This window comes from Aulostomus chinensis, chromosome 8, assembly GCF_037954235.1.
Source record: "Aulostomus chinensis isolate RoL2024-O1b breed Wild chromosome 8, RoL_Achi_v1.0, whole genome shotgun sequence".
NCBI classification, from domain to species: Eukaryota; Metazoa; Chordata; class Actinopteri; order Syngnathiformes; family Aulostomidae; genus Aulostomus; species Aulostomus chinensis.
In genome coordinates this window covers 13,546,554-13,565,836 of record NC_141327.1, presented here as the reverse complement: position 1 = coordinate 13,565,836, position 19,283 = coordinate 13,546,554, and the positions used below count along the sequence as shown (strand labels likewise).

At 42.2% G+C, this 19,283-nt stretch overlaps 1 protein-coding gene across 2 annotated transcripts in view; it reads left to right on the top strand.

Annotated features, from left to right (window-relative positions):
• Nucleotides 1-19,283, top strand: part of LOC147257257 (zeta-sarcoglycan-like) — a 345,523-nt gene that overhangs the window by 174,025 nt on the left and 152,215 nt on the right. For both annotated transcript variants that reach the window (XM_086211072.1, XM_086211073.1), the window contains exon 2: nt 4,827-5,036. In XM_086211072.1, the coding sequence (XP_086067198.1) occupies nt 4,827-5,036 (210 nt within the window). The remainder of the gene's footprint in view (nt 1-4,826; nt 5,037-19,283) is intronic.

The following is a 19,283-nucleotide window of genomic DNA, read 5'->3' as shown; positions in this document are numbered from 1 at the left end:
GGCTCTGCATACACAGTCACCACCACACAAATGTCTAAAGACTCATTAATGAAGATTTAGCCTGATTCATTCTGTTTGTCATATTTGGTTTTTTTTTAACATAAAATGATGTATACTCTACTTTTAATATGAAGCTGGAGGGTTGGACTGAGTTTTGGAGACAAATTCATTGTTTAACCTCGTATTTATGATGCTGTAATCATAGCTCTTCGAAGGAGTGGTGAGAAGCATTCTCTGAGAGTCTTTCAGGTTGGCTCCTGTTTCTCTTGACACCAGTGTTTTGAAGCTCAGTAAACATGTTTAAATATGAGATGGACAATAATTATTCAAGGGTTTTACATATCAGGCCAGTCTAAAGTTAATGTTCTCTGATTTCAAGTTTACATCTATGGAGAAACGCTCAAAAAGAAAATGGTGTTTTGGGCCCCATAAGCAGTCCCAGTGGGCCCGTCTCCTCTCTTGATATGTGTGCATCTTTTATTTTGTTGCTTAATCATTAAGAGTGACATTTTTCAGTTGAGATTGAACATGGCTTTCTCCTTTTTGCTCCAAAGTTGAAATGTGGTAAGGTTTGTAATTCTTGCACAAAAACAAAATGCATGTACCTTTTATAATTAACTGTACATTGCTATAAGATGTAACAGCGGGCCATCACAATGTTTCAGAATACATCATTGCTACTCAGGCGTTGATGTGCTGTAATGGTAACCATGGTGATGAGACTCCAGAACCTGTGGTTTCGTATGGCTGTCAAGGCATTATGATGTTAATATAGTTCAGTCATGCTATGCAGGGGCTCCAGGCTGTGTTGTACCATGGGATTGATTGACGACTCTGTTGTCAGTTCAATTTAAGAAATGTACTGAGAGAGAGAGAGGGAGAGAGAGAGGGAGAGAGAGAGGGAAAGAGAGAGGGAGATTGTTGAAGCAAAAGGTAAAAGTGAAGAGGAAGGCAAGGACATGAATAAATGTGTCAGGAAAGTAGATAAAAGACTTATTTAACCATACTGTAGAAAGATGTGTCAATCTGAGAAAAGTGTGGATGGGGTTGGTATGGGACCTATGGCGATAGAAAGATGCTTTGGTGACAGAGGTAAAGAAAAATATGATGTGGAGTGGAGCATAAGAGAAACATGGTATGATCAAGTCAGTCGGAGTGAGGTAGAGGGAAAGAGTTTCAGTGAAATCAGGCTCAACATAGAAATGTTCACGCAAGACTCTGAACACAGATATTCACATTAAATCGTTTAAAAAGTCACAAAACTGAGATTTGCCACTTGTGGATGAATAAAACAGCTTTGCTTTTCATTGGTTCTATTGAGATTTGCCTGATTCACATGGATGTGCCCTTGAAAAGTGCCCGAGCACAAACAAGATTAATCCTATTGATTCCTTGTGTTGATACATGGAAGGAAGAAAAAAAAAAGATTAGCATTCTGCTGTTGGACACCGCAGAAAACTCCAGTACACAGCAAACATAATAGCACACAGGTCCTCACACTCTGCTACTGATTCAGTGTGGATGCTCAACACAGAAATAACATGACCCGGAGCCTGTACTGCAATACTTTCTCTACAGTATTGGACAATCCTATTGATTCCTATACATTGAATCTGCAACAACTGTGAGCGAAAAGCAAAACAGATGGAGCAGAGAAGAGAAAACAGTTTTAGAAAACACAGCAGCATTTCCTCCAGCTCTGGACTGAAATTCCTGTGCTGTCTCTCTGAGAGGAACCTGGGGTTGGCCTTGTACCAGCTCCACTCTTTCAGAGGTTACGTTGCAAGATTGGGAATTATCTTGAATAATAGCACACCAGCATTTGCCACAAAGGGAATATTTTCAAATGTCAAAAGAGGTTGTTTTTTTAAAAAAATATTTTCACATTTATTGCTAGAATGATGGGGGTCGGTGATTTAGTGCTTGAATGCTGCAGCCAATTGTCTTTTTTTGTGTGTGTTTTTTTTTTTTTTTGTGTGTACCTAAGGAGATGTTTTGGTTGACTGGGACTTGGTTGCATCTTGGGTGCATTTCCACCTGGATTTGGTGTATTTTGGTCTGTCTTATCACAGTTCAGTCACCCAGTATATTTGTTAACTCAGGTGGAAAGAAAGCTCCTGGAGTGTAAAGGAAAACAGCTCTGTCTTCGACTGCAGCACGTCGTCATGGGACAGGACTGGTCCAACTCACTTACACTCACTTACCTGCACAAACACAAGATATGATAGCCTCTAAAATTACCCTTAAAAAAAAAATCAAGATCTCTGTCAAACACGTTCAGGAAACCTCAACATTAAAGTCCTCACGAAGGGAGGATTTTCTGCTGAACTGCTGTACTATACAGTATGTACTGCGTTAGTTATCTAGAAAACAAATTGGGAGTTGAGTATAACAATATATTCAGCAATTTAGATCCGGTGAAATTCATGAAGCGCCAACGCATAACAGAATTTATACCAGGACATTTATTATATAAAGCAGATCTACATCATCATTTTAAATGTATTTAGATAACTCCACCATGCGCAAGAAAACAAACAAACAAACCTCCTCCCTTTGAGGAGGAAACCATTCATCATGGTGGGCGGCCATCTGCCTTAACCGGTTGTGGAAGGACAGCTTATCACAATGCAATTTCATAATATGGATTTTAGCATTGGGTGTTTAGTGGGTCCATGGGGGCCGTAAGTCAAGACAAACTTAAAACAAATGCAAACATCTGTGCAAGCATTTCATTTACGCTGCATGATTTTCGACCCTGTGAATGTCAGCAATCCACACAGTTGGTCTTTCTTCAAACCATGGACAGGAAGCAGTTGAGTGCAGCAGTATAAAGCCCTGAGAGAACAGCCCTTGAATAACTGTAGAAGTGTCCATGGAGATGAATATAGATAGATAACGATATTCACACTAAAATAAATAGCGATATATGCCATGTAACACTTTTTTTTTTTGGTTGTATTTTTACACTTCCTGTACTAGGAAATCTGCATCCATTCCTTCTCCAAGTTTTACGGCTTTGGGCCAGTTCAAGGATGCAGCGACAGTCTGTCTACAATTAAACAAGATGTTGTCTCTGACTTTTTAATGCACCAAAGGAAGTGAGGTGGAACCTTTTAGAACAGAGCTGCTAACGATACGATCCTGAGGAGCGTGCGAAGTAATGACAGTGAGTGATGTGGATATTTACCAGCTGTGACAGTGTGTGGTTAGGGTTTTTGTCACCTTGTGAGTCTGCGTGTGTCATCTTGGTAAAATGTTGTCCTGGAGACACGGATTGTTAATAGCAGCTGCCACGGAGGCGGTTTGGGGGACTTTGGAGGGTTTTTATATTCATACTAAATCTGTCTCTATTTCTCTGGACAGAATTTGTACTTTACAGAACTTTAAATTTTATACAGCTGTGATGTTATCACAAGCCTTGTGTACTGAGTACCTGTGCAGGAATCTAGTAATGACTACTGAGTTATAGTGTGTACAAGATGGCCTCTATATTCAGGGTAGGCTCCCCCCCATCACTCAACACTGTCTCTTTCCATTCTGGCTCCAGTGCAGTCTGAGCTCTCACGAGTCCTGTATCTTCCTCTATTTTCAATATTAAGACACTTAACAAAAGTTCAGTTTGTCAAGTTAAGAATGTGTTAATGCCCTGCTGTAGATGCTATGAGACTGCAGGCTTCAGTCTTTTGTGTTAGAGAAACGGGACCCCTGTGGAGACACAGATAATGGGTTTATGTGTTGATGTCAGACTTTCAGTGAAACCCTGACAAAACTTGAATAGACCAAGTCTGCATTTTTTTCTGTCTTATTTTTATTTTTTTTACTTGCAAACACGGCAATAGTCAGCATTTTTGTTTCCCATCAAGGCTTGTTGGGATCATCATATGAGACTGTTTGGAGAAAAAGCATTTCAGGGGGAAAATTTCAACAGTCAGTGGAGCGTTAAGGTCATGCAGCCTCAGCAAATAAAGACATAATGCGCGTGTGAGAGGGAGACTGATAAAGAGAGAGAGCTGCAGAAGTGAGGGAGGAAGTGAATTAGGAAGTGGGAGGGAAGAGAGGGAGAGAATTTGAGAGGTGAGGTAAAGAGTGAGTTAGAGAGGCTGAGATGGACAGAGATAGACAGAGATAGCAGTGCCTTGCAGCCAGTGTCCATATCTCTTGCCACCGATGACTCCTTCTGCTGCACGACAACTAATGGACTCTATCCTTCTCTGGCGTCTTATCTGCCCTCTGCTTCTCTCGCTCTCTCTCATTCTTGCTCTTTTTCTGTCTCTCACTCTTTGACTGTCTCTCTCCACCTCTTCTGACACAGTATTCACTTCACCACTCATCCTTTATCTTATCACGTTCTCTCTTTTACACTCACCCCTGCTTTCTCACTCTCCAACTTTCAATCTCGCAGTTCTTCCCTGTCTCTGTGCAATTTAGATATATCATGTTCTGCATTTATGTTTTATCTTCACCTGTTCAATCCTACTGCGGTCTTTTCTTCCAATATTTGTGGACCCCCTTAAAGTTGCTCCTCTCTTCTATCAATCTTATCTTTTTTCTGCACCGAATGTATAATAAACAGACAGTCGCTATCTCGTTTTTTTTTTTTCGTCCTTTCTCCTCAAAAACTCTATTTGCTCCTCGGGCATCTTTGTAGAAATGCACGATCTCGCTCCAAAAATCATATATCTGTTAAATGAATTTTTGAAACTTCAGCCAATATAAAAATCTGTTATTATTTGACTGACTCAAGCCTCAGCATCAAAACGAAACCCAGTTAGATATTAGCTTTAACATTCCTGTATCTTTGTGTCTGGTTTTTTTTTCTTTAGATGACTCAGGAGCAGTACATCCTTGCAGCACAGCCCAACTCACTCCACCAGCGGGGGGCGTCGGTGTGCGGCACCCAGGTTTACCCAGCAGTTGGAATCTACGGTTGGAGGAAGAGATGCTTGTACTTCTTTATCCTCCTCCTCCTTGTCACCATGATTGTCAACCTGGCATTGACCATCTGGATCCTGAAAGTCATGAATTTCACTCCGGTAAGAGGCGTGTTGACTGTAGGTCATTAAAATGCCAGGATGTTATATGGTTTTGTGTTCATGTGGGAGTTTATGTGAGAAAGCTATAAGAGGTGCTTTAAAAGGTTTGCTGTCATTTCACAAAACATGAGAGTGATGATAAAATCAGCGGCAGTTCAGACAGGAAATATTATCCGTTTATGTGTGGGTGGGCCAATCAATCACAAGCTTTTATACATAATTAAGTCTCATCCAATTAGTGATGTTCACCTTTGATGAACCAGAACTTACAGTACATATTTATGATGCTCCTCAGTTTCGTACCATTAAAGAACACAAACCTTTACGGTCCACTTTTCACTGAACAGCATTTTGATTTCATGAAAACATCCTCTTATCATATCTTTTATATAATTTATGCTATTCTAAGAGTTTTCATTTGATAATCAAGGTTATAGAACATTAAATAGCAATCAGAGCATCGAGAACGTAACCATCCTCTGTAATGTATCATCATTTTGACTGTAAGAAACAAATACCAGTCTAGTTTATACTGTAAAGCTGCCATAGCGCCATTCTTCTTAATCTTACTAATGATGCGAAGCCACTGATGCAAAAAATTGTCAGTGCTAGTTCGGCTCCATGTCAGCATCAGAAACTCCAAACCATAACTTTTTAATGAACAGACTTGAGAGATGTGTAGGTCTGTATGTGCCACTGTACTGCAGTACTGTAACTCCGAAGCCACCCCTGGTGATTTCAGTTCTCATACATTTATAATGTATTATATCTGCACAGATTACAAAAAAAAAAAACCTTTGGATTTCACTGTAAAACTACTGCTTAAGATTGTCCTTTCCACTTTCTCTGCTTATTTTTTTTCCTCCAAAACTAATGAAACAGGTAATACAACATGAAAAAATACAGAATGGCGGAGTTTTTTTTATGATTAATTTTTTATTCCAACTAACCTTGTTTTGAAGGGCACCAGTTCGTGGACATAATAAGCTCTTGCTGCAGGACTAAGAAAGCAGGGATGTCACAGAAAATGGGAGTGTATGTATCTCAAAGACCAAGTCAAGGACATGAGACTTAGCTAAAAATTCAAAGGGTCACATCAGCAACATCAAGTTACACGCGCACATGCGTATTAGTACTTTGTGTTTGTGTCACCAGGAGGGTACGTACATTACATGAATGCTAGTGAAAGCCATTCAACAACCACAGCTCACTGACATTGCTCCTGCCCATATCCTGACCAAGACAGAAAGGATTAACCAGATAACCCCACTCCTGAAACAACTCCACCGGCTCTCTGGATGGTCCAGCTGCACATTATATATCCCACATGCTGTCAGTTCATCAGCCCGGCAGATTTCTCAGGTCGCAGGACCGGCGCTTCCGCCAAACTCATAGAATTCAAATCAGAATCGGGAGATGGAGTCATCCTCTTTTGAAAGGTAGCTGAAGCCAGTTCATTCCATACACAGTATCCCCCCAACAGTTCATTACTGCACAGCTCTATGAAAAGCATGCAGTACACAAGGTGGAATGCTGAATCTAAAAACAGCATGTCAGGAAAGCAAGAGTGTCACATGAACACAGGAGACCATCGTTCCTCTCCTGATTCCTGCACACACTCAAGATGATTTTATTTAAACCATGATGTCATGTTTATATAACTTTAATCAAATATCTCCCCCGAAGGCCATAGAACTAGCAGAGGTAGATCAGATGCATTTTCAAAATAACAAATAAATACATCTGACTTTCACAGTGTCACATTCCATTTCACAATGAAATACGAAATATGTGTTTGTTTTGAAAAGAAGAAACTTTTTTTTTTTTTTTTTCTTGCACGACCCTTATCAACCTTGACTTTCTGAGTGTGTCATCCAAGGGTTACAGCAACAATGCAGCTAAGATCCCATATTGCCTCAGGGCTCAAAGAACTACACTGTGATCGTTTATATGCAAATGAAGATGAATTTGACCCCATGTAAACCTCCGGTAAAGCCTCCCTATGCAATGCTTTATGTTTCAATAAATATAAGAGAGAATATAAGAGAAGTTGAGAAAAATGGGGGAGACAGTTAAATATATGCCCGGGGGAAGGCAGGCTGCACGAAGCATAAAAGTGCAAAGGATATTTCATAGGCTACCGGTGTGTGAAAACACAGACAGTATGAGAGGCCAAGAGAGAGGAGGTAAAAAGGCAAGGTGGGAGTAAAGAAAAGCAGAAATGCCTAAAATAAACGTGCAATGAAAAACAGTGATCGCAGTGAATAAACAGTTTTGGTTATTGTTAGCAGGAGGACACAAATTTAAAAATGATATCTGAAAGCAAAAATGGGCTTTTTTTTTTGGTAAAGTTAATGAATTACTTTGCAGCATAACAAACAAAAATAGATTGTCTAAACCTAGGTCTCAGTTTCGTGCGTTGGTGTCCAAATGATCACTTAAAGACAAACATGATCAGAATGGGTTCAGCGTTTAGTGAGAAAACTATGAATGGCAACCACAAATTGGCTGCAAAGGGCAATCGTCCGTCTAAACTTGGCTGCTTACAAGTGATTGTTTTTGCTACGGGCTTACTCGGATTGTTATGACAGGTCAACTTCATAATATCATTGCCAGTACGTCTTCAGCAGGTCTCTCCATCTTCATAACAGCATTTTTCTTCAGGAAAAAGTGTTAAGTTTCCCCCTCAATTTATCCAGCAGTAGTCATTTTAAGACCAATGTGGTTCAGTGAAGGGAACAGTTGAAAAAGGCAGTGTGAGCACTAGAAAAGCCACAGGGTAAAAGTATACACACTTAAAACAGCATGTAGACATCAAATACTATATGTTGTTGAAAAAAGAAGAGAGCCCTTTACTTCCAAAGCAATTTTAGAAGCGGCCACGAGTAACTTAACCATACAGGAACGGTTGGATTAAAACTGCAGTGATGACAGAGCAACTCTATCTGATTCACTGTGTCCAATTCTAGGGTTGAATTACTTATATACACACACTCTTGCATGATAGAACACGTTTTGTAAATGTTGACATCGCCTTTAGTTTTGTCGTGGGGTGACATAAAAGGCTGGGTTCCCCTCCATCTTTGGAACAGTTATTTGCAATCGGCTCCACCATATCCTTTTTTTCCTAAATTGACATCTCTCCTTTCAGTCATATTATCTGTGTTTCTGTATCTTTAATAAAGTCCCTCTGGCCTCAGTGACTTTAGTCCAAAAACCTGGCAGAGCTGCAGGGTAGCTCAAAGGAACAGCTGGCTGTAGGCCTACACTGACTGTCTGGTGACACGAGGCGGTGAACACAGAAAGAGCTCAGGCAGATGACGGTGACTGATGTATACAGAGGGACGTGGAATGGGGAAGATGGGAGTGATTAATATAGAATAGCACTGAGACGGTTTATGTTGGTGAGTAAATGTGGGTCTACATGGAGATGTCTGAGCCTCTTCTTCCATTCTCCTGCCTTTTTATCACAATTTTGCTAGATCCTGTGAAAGTAGAAGAACTAAATATTGTGCAAAAGAGAATATGTGCGCTGAATGTGTGGAAAAGATGCGCAGCAGTTTGGGTTGACAGCTGACTGATTCTTCTGGCAATGTGACATCAATCAGTGTGGTGGGGAGCAAAGATGACGTGTAGACGTTGCTACGTTAACATCTATGACCACTCCTCTCTTAAAAGCCAGCAGTACCTGTCTGTCAGCGTGGCCACACCTCACTGACGCTATACTCAGGCGGCTAGGTGTCTTGACCATGACGATGTTTGATATCAGGCTATCACCTTCAATAAGAGCTTCCGAAATGACCACTAAAATAAATCAACACCTTGTTTAAACAGATTCAATAAAAGGTAATTGCAGAGCTGTGATTTACTGCATTAGTTTTATGTGGGTGTACCTCATAAATTGGCAAGTGAATATGTACATGTACTGTAGCCCGACAGGCTTGAGGGGCTGCAGTGTTTGCATTTAACACAGTTTAGCGAATGGTGGATGGACAGTGGATTCACTTGCAGACGTATCTGTTCTCCTGTCGACAGACATCCCTCAATTGCACAATGTCTGTCATCAGTGTGCTGCAGTGGGAAAAACCCGATACATTTCTTCTGTTCTACGTATTTCTGAAAGCCAACCGTAATCATCGCAGGTCAGGGGTGAAAGTGGTTTAAAAGTCTTGCTGGAACTTTACGCCCAAAGGCCGGGCGCCGCCGCCAAAGTTTTACGGTTTTTAATCGGTTTTGGGTGATTTTTATTAGTTTTTGGGTGTCTATTCCCCACACAACTGCAGCCCCCATAGCCCCACCCTTCCCGCACTACCCCTGGAAATGATTTGAAAACTGCTTTTTACAGTAATTGCCCACTACAGTGCCAACAACAGGGAACAGGCAGACATACTTAAATGAAAAAACAGATCATCAATACCACTCAATGATTTATTTAGCAAAATATCAGTTTACACTTTACAGTGAGTGACACAACACAAAACGTGGAAAATTTCAAGAACAATCTCTAATTTGATTTTGCCCTCTGTTTTGTTTTCTTTCTCTTTTTTTCGTTCCGTGAAAGCAGAACACGTGTGGTTTTAACCAATCAAAACTAACAATGCTGGTAACGTGACCCACGTGTCTGTCTGTCAGCCAACCAGAAACGCCTCGCATGCGGAGATGCGCTCATGGGCACGACTCCGTGTCAAAGCGGTTTCACACTGAACGCGCAAGGCGCAGGCTGCGCTGGGGAAGTCCATTCATTGTGTATGTGGGCGCGCTGTGACGTCACATGAGCGCAAACCAAGCCCAGCAACGTGCGGCGCTCCGCGTCTGCTGCGTTCTGAGTGAAACCGCCTTCAGACGTCGTTTTCTTTATTTAATACGGGATTTTGACAGCTCCCTTCTCCTGTTTTTAACGGAACTCCGTTCTGGCCGTGAATATTTTACCGGAACAGCGTTCCGGCCCGTTCCGGCTCACTTTCACCCCTGTGGCAGGTTTAGGTGAGTCCAGGATGCAGAATCGGTGCCCTTGGCTAAACAACATAGAGGAATGAACCTTGTTCTACTAGGGAACTTCTTTACACGTTAATGCCAACTGTAGGTCTTTACAAATCTTCTTGATATACTCGTATACTTTGTGAAAATGTAGCCATTTTCACGGTGTAGGTTGCTGCTCGCTTGCTAGCTCAGTTTGCTGTTGTTTTGTGTTGCGAGGGGGACTTGTAATGTTCTGCAGACTGCACTAAAAAAGGGTCATAACAGATATGGAGAAGAAATATAAAGAGTACCATATTAGTACCAAGAACATACTGTTCTGAGAGGTATATTTGAAAATGAGCAATAATGACAGAGACAGTCTGGACTACGATTTATTGCCTTCATTTATTTGTCTTTTAGTGCAACAAGACCCATTTATTTCCTCTGTGGAGGGCCTCGACTAGATCAGAGGATGGGATTTTTTTGTTGTTGACTACGTACTGTGTTAATATTCACAATAAAACCTGAAGCACACCATATCACTTAGAGTCATCTGGGATCGTATGTCCTTAAGTCAGAAATTTAATGTAGAAAATGAACTCTTGGTTTGCACTTTTAAAACCCACCATGACCCAATGATGGCTGATGCGAATGTGTCACGTAGCAACCACATTAGCATTTCAAAGCTGTCTTTGACTACATTAACGCTATAAAAATGATTTGAGGAAAAGGTGGAGAATAGATCACAAGACCAGAGTTCCCTTGTACTGCTTTTTTTCCACTAAAGGTATGTTGATGAGGCCTTAAGACATCTATTATCAATCTGCAATTAGTAAAAACAAAGTTCTTTGTAGAAAGGGAACTATATAGATTAGGAATATTTGAACAAGTTATCAATTTACATGTTATTCGTGGAAAAAAATCCAGTGGTTTTGTCCAAGTTTCAAACGTACATAGAGTATGGTGATGAAATAGATGTTTAAGTCTAAATGTCACGTGTGATCTATAACACATGGTGTCCCTTTGCTTGCATTTTATTAGTGACTGGAACATAAACAACATTTTTTTCAATTGTTATTTCTACATGTGTGATCTATGATGCTAGCAAGGCTATCAAACCTCAAGTCAGCAAGATTAAGCAGACATTAAGACCACTGAATCTATGCCAGAGAACAAGACTCCTGTCCCGCGTGTTCTACCGTGCATCACAGGTGTATTTTGGCGTGTGTCTAATCCCTTTATGAACATAATGATTGGGGTGTTAAATCTGACACATGGTGCTAAATGCAGTTTTTAAATTTGCTGCATAAATCTTACAAGATAGTTAATGTCACTATATGAACCAGGGTTGTGTTACCTTTTTAATTTAACAGATTATTGAGCGATAAAGTCTTGCCAGGTGTATTTGTCTAAAGAGCTTGTCATATTATATATATATTTTTACTCACGACAAGCAAAACCACCTGTGCAACTAGGTCAGAATCTCCTCCCATCTACAACCTCGATAGGAATGTGGAGAGATATCGACTCAATCGGTGCTGCATTCTAAGCCCCCCCCCCCCCCCCCCCCCCCATGGAGCTGGTGATCAGCTCTCAAAGTTGATGACTCGACTATAGCGTGTCTCAAATCCGCGAGCAGTAACGATAGCAGAGTAAATACATGTATAAGTGCAATTATTGCAGAAATAGAGACAATAACAACAAGTAAATAAGAAAGGGAGTAGGTATTGGTGACGTTTCTTGAAAATATGTTTTAACTGTGCTTCCTGTTGTTTTTGTTGAGTGACGCCATCACATATTTTGTTATGCTGATTTGACGAAGAGTGTTTAAGTCTTAAAAACATACTTGCAGATGCAGTAAGCAGAATGTACCCATGAAGACGTCTTGAACTGAGATAATATGAGTGAAAGTGCCATCTCAGTTACACGTGCTAGGGGATTCTGTGTTATATACTGCATGTATTCATGTAAACGTTGTTTTTTTAAACTAGCCATTACACAAATATACTTGGCAAGTTTTTTTCAGCATAGCCGTTCTTTAAAAGGTTTGCAAAATGCACAAATTTTGCTGAAAGGTTTGTACGCTAATCTGAAAGGCTTCAAAGCGAGAGCTTACCATTGCCATGAAAAGGAGCACAGTTATGCAAACAGCCTCTTTTTTAACTATCCCCTCAATACAGAGCCTTATGTGTTTGTCATGGAACAAAAAAAGGTATATGAATTAATGCAACTTACTTTGATGGAATTGTTGCAATGAACTTAGATCCCTTTTCTTTCCTGAGTTACAGTAAACTCCGACTGTGACTGCGGCTCCACACACGTTTCTCTCTGCGTGAGCTTCTGGTTTAGCCATTGATTCTCAGACACATTCAGATGCTTTCTGTCTCTGTTCTGTCGCTATGTCTCATCGTTGTTTTCACCCACCCTAAAAAAGCATTTCTCTCTCACATGCAAACACTCAGATGAAACTGCGAGTTGTCTTCTGCTGTGGCTTCACGATTTTCTTTCTCGCCATCACATTCAAATCACTCTAACTGGCAGCCGTACTTTGCTCCAACTTTTTGTTTTGTGTGGAGTTGCCAGATGTGATTCTCATTGTGATGGAGGGAAGAAAAAGAGATTTGCTTTTGAAGAGACAGCTTTGGCAGTAAATTGTAGAGGAAGCGCTTTGGGGACTAGGAGTTAACGTGTATTTGAAAGAGAGAGGGAGAATATACGTGTCTATGTGCCAGCAATTATTCAGCAACCACTCACGCCAGCGTGTGTGTGTCTGTCCTCTCCTGAGTCCGTTGGGCCTTCACAGAGAAATTCAATTTCAGTTGTCACTCACCAATCAGCCCTCCTAATTCCTGGCCTGAACACGTGTGTGTGTGCGCGTGTGCGCTTGTGTGTGTTTGTAATAGATATCTACTCAGTCCAAAATATTTTGTCTCATTACAGCACAGTTTGTAGTATGCTGATGTGCGTGTGACCAAAACAACCTACAATATTACACACACATTTAAATGTTCCCCTTGTGATTTATCCAAATTCTGTTTTGTATAAACGCTCTGCTGGTTTCAATGGTTTTTAGTAAAACTGTGATATTTGTCTTTAAAACAAAATATAAAACACCAAGGAAGACGATCTTCATGCAGCGACTTTGTGTATTATTAGATTTCAATCAGACTACGTTAATTCTTGCTGTCTTGTGTGTCTTGTCCTGTACTGCTCATATCAGCATTTCATGATGCTTTCCTGGTATTAACAATAAAAAACAGAAAAAAATGGAAATTAATAGAAATGATCAGCACTAATGACATATGACTGCATAAACCAGTGTTGACACACAGGGAAAGAAAGAGGCCAAAACTGATCTTTAGTTCGTAAAACTGGATCGGGAGATACAGTGCGTTCATGTGAATGGCTCCGTCTCTCTCTACCATTCATAATTATGGGTCTAGTGTCACTGTACATGACTAGCAAGGTCCGAACTTTCTATGAGGTCTACCCAAGCTAACTAACAAGCTCAACATGTTCTCATTGCATCATGACGCTCAGAACTCATCAAGTAGTGACACTTTTTTACTGAAGGACGCGGCATCCCTGTGCGTTTGCTGCCAATATACAGCGAGCAGGGGGACTCGGGGCGGTGGAGAGGTCAAACAAACACTGACCGCTGTTTGATTTCCACTGGCAAACACAGGTTCCTCGTTTGCAGCACTTTAAGAATAGAAATGGTGACTCTTTCGGAAACCATTCATAGAATGTGCTGACACTGCAACTAGTCACGCAAACCAGTGATCACCAGAAACACTCGAGCAGATGCTGCCCATCGCTGCTCATCTAACTGATGTTACTCGTAGTGTCACTATTTGACATGGTGATGGTTGGAGCAGCAGGGAATACCCTCTTGATATCTGCTGCTGTTTTGTTGTCTTTGGTTCTGTCGTGCTGGTCCAACCAAATCAGGAGGCAGTACTGTAGTGCAGAGGAGGGGCGGGGGGTTGCAGGTTTCACGTTCATGTTGTTTTTTTCATATGTTTAATTAAAGATACAAATAACATACGGTTGTATTCAGTCAATCAGCCCCGTCCTTCTTGTTTTAACATAGTTATTTGACAATTAATAACCATGCCGTTTTGTTTGAGAAAATTCACGTCGATCAGGTAGTGATGGTGCCTTTGCTCACCTGCCTACGTCTCCCAGTCAGATCTTTGCTGTTGCTGTTATTCAGTGGAGAGATAATCTGCTTTAATGTGTTGCTAGTTTCCTGTCAGTGTGTGGTCCATTGGTCGTGTCTTGATGATGACATGTGCAGCTTTGTCTTTTCTGTGCTGAATTTAAGGTTAATAATATGTATGTGATTATCCATGATGCATTGCTGACATGAGACCTTGATTGCTGTGAGGGAATTTATCTTTAGAGAACCAGAATTTCATATCTGCGTCTTTATGCCTCCCGTTTTACTTCATTTTTTCTAATTTCAACTTGCAATTTACGTCACTGTCAACATAGCTTAAGAATAAACAATGATTTGTCATTAACCAGAACCCAAGAGACAATCTTTTGCAGATATTACTGACATTTGGATGATAGTAAATTGCAGCTAATGTCACTATAAATTCACCAATACTTCAGTTACGCAAATTACATCATCATTATTCAAATTGCAATGCTGAAAGTGTGCAGTTAAAAAAACTGTTAGTGGTAAATTTATCTGAAAGTGTTAACGTTATTGAAATGTCAAGATGAATTATTTCAGCGCGGCCTTATTTACTTTACAGAAGTGAAAAATACCAAGCTGTAAAAACAGATATTATAGTGTAATCACAAATAAGATGAAGAGAAAGTGGAGAGAGGTATTGCAGGTTGACAGCATGTAGCGCGCTCAGTCACTGCTGTTGAACAATCTGATTTTGTCACTTCCTTCAGGCGAACAGGGTGATTGAAACAGGGTACATGATCTCAATTAACGGACGAGGTGCATCTCCCTGTCACCGCTGCACTCCTGATTTATACTGATGAGATATGTTAACTGTTTCATAAAGGCCTCGCCAAGTGCTGCTTCATGTTACTTTACAAATAAACTCATCAGAGAGAGAGAGAGGAAAACAGAGACTGGAGTGGAGAGCAAGGAGGATGGTGAATGATGCATGGACCAGGACAGATAGGGAATAAAAAGATGGAGATGGAGTGATAGTAAGTGTGTGTGTGTGTGTGTGTGTGTGTGCGCGCGCGCGCATGCGCGTGCGCAGTTTAAGTAGAGTGTATCATCATCCACGCTCAGCTTCTCCCTCCTGTCCTCTGCCTCTGGGGTCCTCGGGGACTTGGTGAGGTGTCTGTTTCACTGCCTGATGGAGTGGAAGTGAGTGGATGATGTGCTGCCAGAGAGCGGTAGAGTGTGAAGTGTGAGTGTTACAATGTTCATCAAGGTACAGTTACCTTCACAGTCACCCAGCTCAGGGCCACATCACAATGTCATCACAACATCCAGGCATATTTCAGCAGATCCATGTTGGCTAGAATAAAACAGAACCCAATTTGGATCCTTTAGCTACTGCGCCTAAAGGCTGTCTCACATTCTATTGTGCACTAGCCTTCCTTTTGCTGCGCTTCACGATTGTGAACATTGATGTCCGTATTGGCCGCAGTGCACAGATTCACTAAAGTCAAAGAGTTGCTGCGAAGAAAACATTGACAGCAGCAGCGTGACCTTTGAAAGAACAAATGTTGGCAGGTCACACCAGTTGACGCTAATCAGTCCTAATCCCATAAGTAGCATGATGTCAGGCAAAAATGAAGGGTTTGTTGTTGTCTCGTTTGTGTGAATAAATGGAGCAAAAGACTGGTTTATTTTTAGCAGAGAAAAATACATCTCAAACAAGCTAAACCCTTTCACCCCTCTATAGCTCAGCTAAGTAGCCTGTACTATTCTGTTGAAAGTCACATTGGATTTCACAGCCGACATTGAAATTCAAATACACGTCTTTTGTGATTATTCTACATTTATTCTGCAATTATACCTTTCAATACCAATTGTCACAGCTGTAACCACATATCGCCCCCCTATGGCAAACCTCTTGGTCCAATGGAAACACTGTCATCATTGTAACACTTTTGAACCGCTTTGATGACTTGAGAAAAAGTTTTGAATCAAATTATTACAAATCTGCTGTAAGTGCTGAAACACGCCGGGAATATTGAAATACTGGGATCAGGGCCAGAATCTGGTGAGGATGACAGATTTGTTGTTTAGGTTAATCAATACAAACCAGATTTAAAGGTCTGTGGTCATAAACTCTTCGTAAAATATGAGAAAAATACTCCTCTTTTTATTATTGCCTTAACCCGGATGTTAGAGTGAACGCTGGCGCGATTAGCTGCCGCTGCTCTCCGGTTGTTGTTTCTTAATATTTGTTATGATTTTCTACACTGTTTGTAGCAGATCGCATAATCTGGGCGAACGCGGTACTGTTGGTCTCTACTGGGCCCACTGTCAATTCGATCGGTTTGTTAATACCGTGTTTAGGATGTCCACGTGTCACCTGTCGCGTGTGGTGCTACACTCACCTGGTCTCTGCTACTGTGGTTCGGTGAACGTTGTCTACATCTGCCCATGCATCATGTAGATCTACAATCTGGCTATGAGCTTTGTGTTCTGGTGGACTGTCCTGTCCATCGTGATATCCCCAGCTTCAACCCTGATCCAATACATGAGCACGGAGCTCCTCCAACTCCGACACCACCGAACTGTTCCTCCACCTGTACTGCATCACTTCCCGGACATCTATCGCCATCCTCACCGGAGGTACATCCACCGCGGAGCCAGACGGCGCTATCGCGGTGATGACTCCAGCGCCATAAACTCCATCTGGTCCTCCACCCGCCGCCATCCTCCGAGATACACCCGTAGGAAGGTGGACCACAGCGCATTAGCCAGCCTAGCCAGGTCGGCTAACGTCGCCTTCTCCAACCAGCTCTGCGACGTCAAACTGGGATTATTCAACATCCGTTCCCTCACTGGCAAGGGACAACTATTGCAAGACCTCCTCCTCGACCTCAAGTATGACCTTCTTTGTCTGACGGAGACGTGGCAACATCCTGATGACTTCTCTCAGCTGAACAAGTCTACTCCTCATGGGTTTGTTTACACCTGTCAACCCCGTCTCACCGGCAGAGGTGGAGGTCTCGCGATAATACACCGCGAGACTTGGAAAGTCTCGTCTGTTTCAGTGCCTGTCTCTCAGTCATTTGAGTCTGTGGCACTACAGCTGAATGGACCCACCCCCGCTGTGCTTGTGAACATCTACCGCCCACCTAAACCAAATAAGGTCTTCATTGATGAATTCACTACATTCCTCACCCAAATCTGTTCACTCTCACCCAACATAATTCTGTTAGGTGATTTCAATATTCACATGGACAACACAGATCACCCTCTCACTAAAGATTTCACTTCTTGCCTGGACAGTTTTGGACTTCAACAATACATTGATTTCCCCACCCATAGTAAAGGCCATATTTTAGATCTAGTCTGCTGCTCTGGTGTCACTGCTTCCAACTGCTCTGCTGTTGACTTCGGCTCTAGCATGTCTGACCACATGCTTATCTCATTCAACCTGAGCCTGACACTTTCCAAAACCAAACAGTCACGTATCATATCCTTCCGTAACATTAAAAACATTAATATAGCAGACTTCAAATCAGGCATTGACAGTTCCTCCATCATCACCCCCCCATCCACCCCGGATCAACTGGTTTCTCTTTACAATGATGGTCTACAGACTCTGCTCAACACACTCGCCCCCCTCAAGACGCGGACCGTTTCCTTTCCCCACTCCGCCCCCTGGTTCTCTCCTCATCTACGTCAACTGAAAGCCAAAGGACGTCAGCTGGAGCGGCTTTCTGTAACAAGTGGACTCACTATCCACAAACAGATGTTCCATGACCACATTCTTCAGTATAAAAATGCACTCTCCTCCGCCAAATCCCAATATTTCACACAACAAGTCACTGCTGGTGCGGGGAACACCAGGGCCTTGTTTTCACTGGTCAACAACTCACTCCACCCCCTTGACTCCTTCCCCCCTCACTTCTACTCCACCGACCACTGCAACTCCTTGATGTCTTTCTTCAATACAAAAATAGCCACCATCCACCAGCAACTGACCCCTCCTACGTCCAGCTGTCCACCTCCATTTGTCCCCCACCCCCCAGCCCCCTTCCTCTCCTGCTTCCAACTCCCCTCTGCCGCTGATTTATCCAGACTTATCCAGAAATCCAAGCCATCCACCTGCCAACTTGACCCCTTGCCATCCTCCCTGGTTATAGCCTCCCTCTCGTCTCTGCTGCCCCTGATAACTGTCATCATCCATTCCTCCTTCACCTCTGGTTCTGTCCCGTCATCTCTTAAATCCGCTGCTGTTACTTCAACACTGAAGAAACCTGGTTTAGACCCCAACACCTTCAATAACCTTCGTCCCATCTCCAACCTGCCATTTCTCTCTAAAATCCTGGAAAAAGTAGTAGTGTCACAGATCCAGGCCCACCTCTCCAACAATAACCTCTACGAGCAGTTCCAATCCGGTTTTCGCCCTCATCATAGCACAGAAACAGCCCTCCTCAAAATCACCAATGACCTTCTGTTGGCAGCTGACTCCGGACTATTATCCATTCTCATCCTTCTCGATCTGAGCGCGGCTTTTGGCACCATATCTCACTCCATCCTCCTCGACCGACTTGCCTCCATTGGACTATCAGACATACCCCTGGACTGGTTCCGCTCATATCTCTCTGGCCGTACTCAATTCATTCAGTTAAAATCTTTCACATCCGATCCCTCCCCCCTCTCCTCTGGTGTTCCCCAGGGCTCTGTCCTTGGCCCTATCCTTTTCATCATATACCTCCTCCCACTTGGACTGATATTTCGTAAGCATAACATCTACTTTCACTGTTACGCGGACAACACCCAGCTCTACGTTTCCTCCAAACCCTCCTCCACCCTCCCACCCTCCTCCCTCTGTACCTGTTTACAGGAAATCAAATCCTGGTTCACCTCAAACTTCCTCAAACTTAACAGTGATAAAACAGAAGTAGTCCTCATTTCCTCCAAATCCACACTCAACAAGCATCCCAGTTTCACCCTCACCATTGACAACACCTCCGTTTCCCCTTCCCCTAAGGTTAAGAGTCTGGGTGTCGTCCTCGACTCCACCTTATAATTCCATACCCACATCAACAACACCATCCGGTCTGCCTACTTCCACCTCCGGAATATCAACCGTCTCCGCCCATCTCTCACTCCCA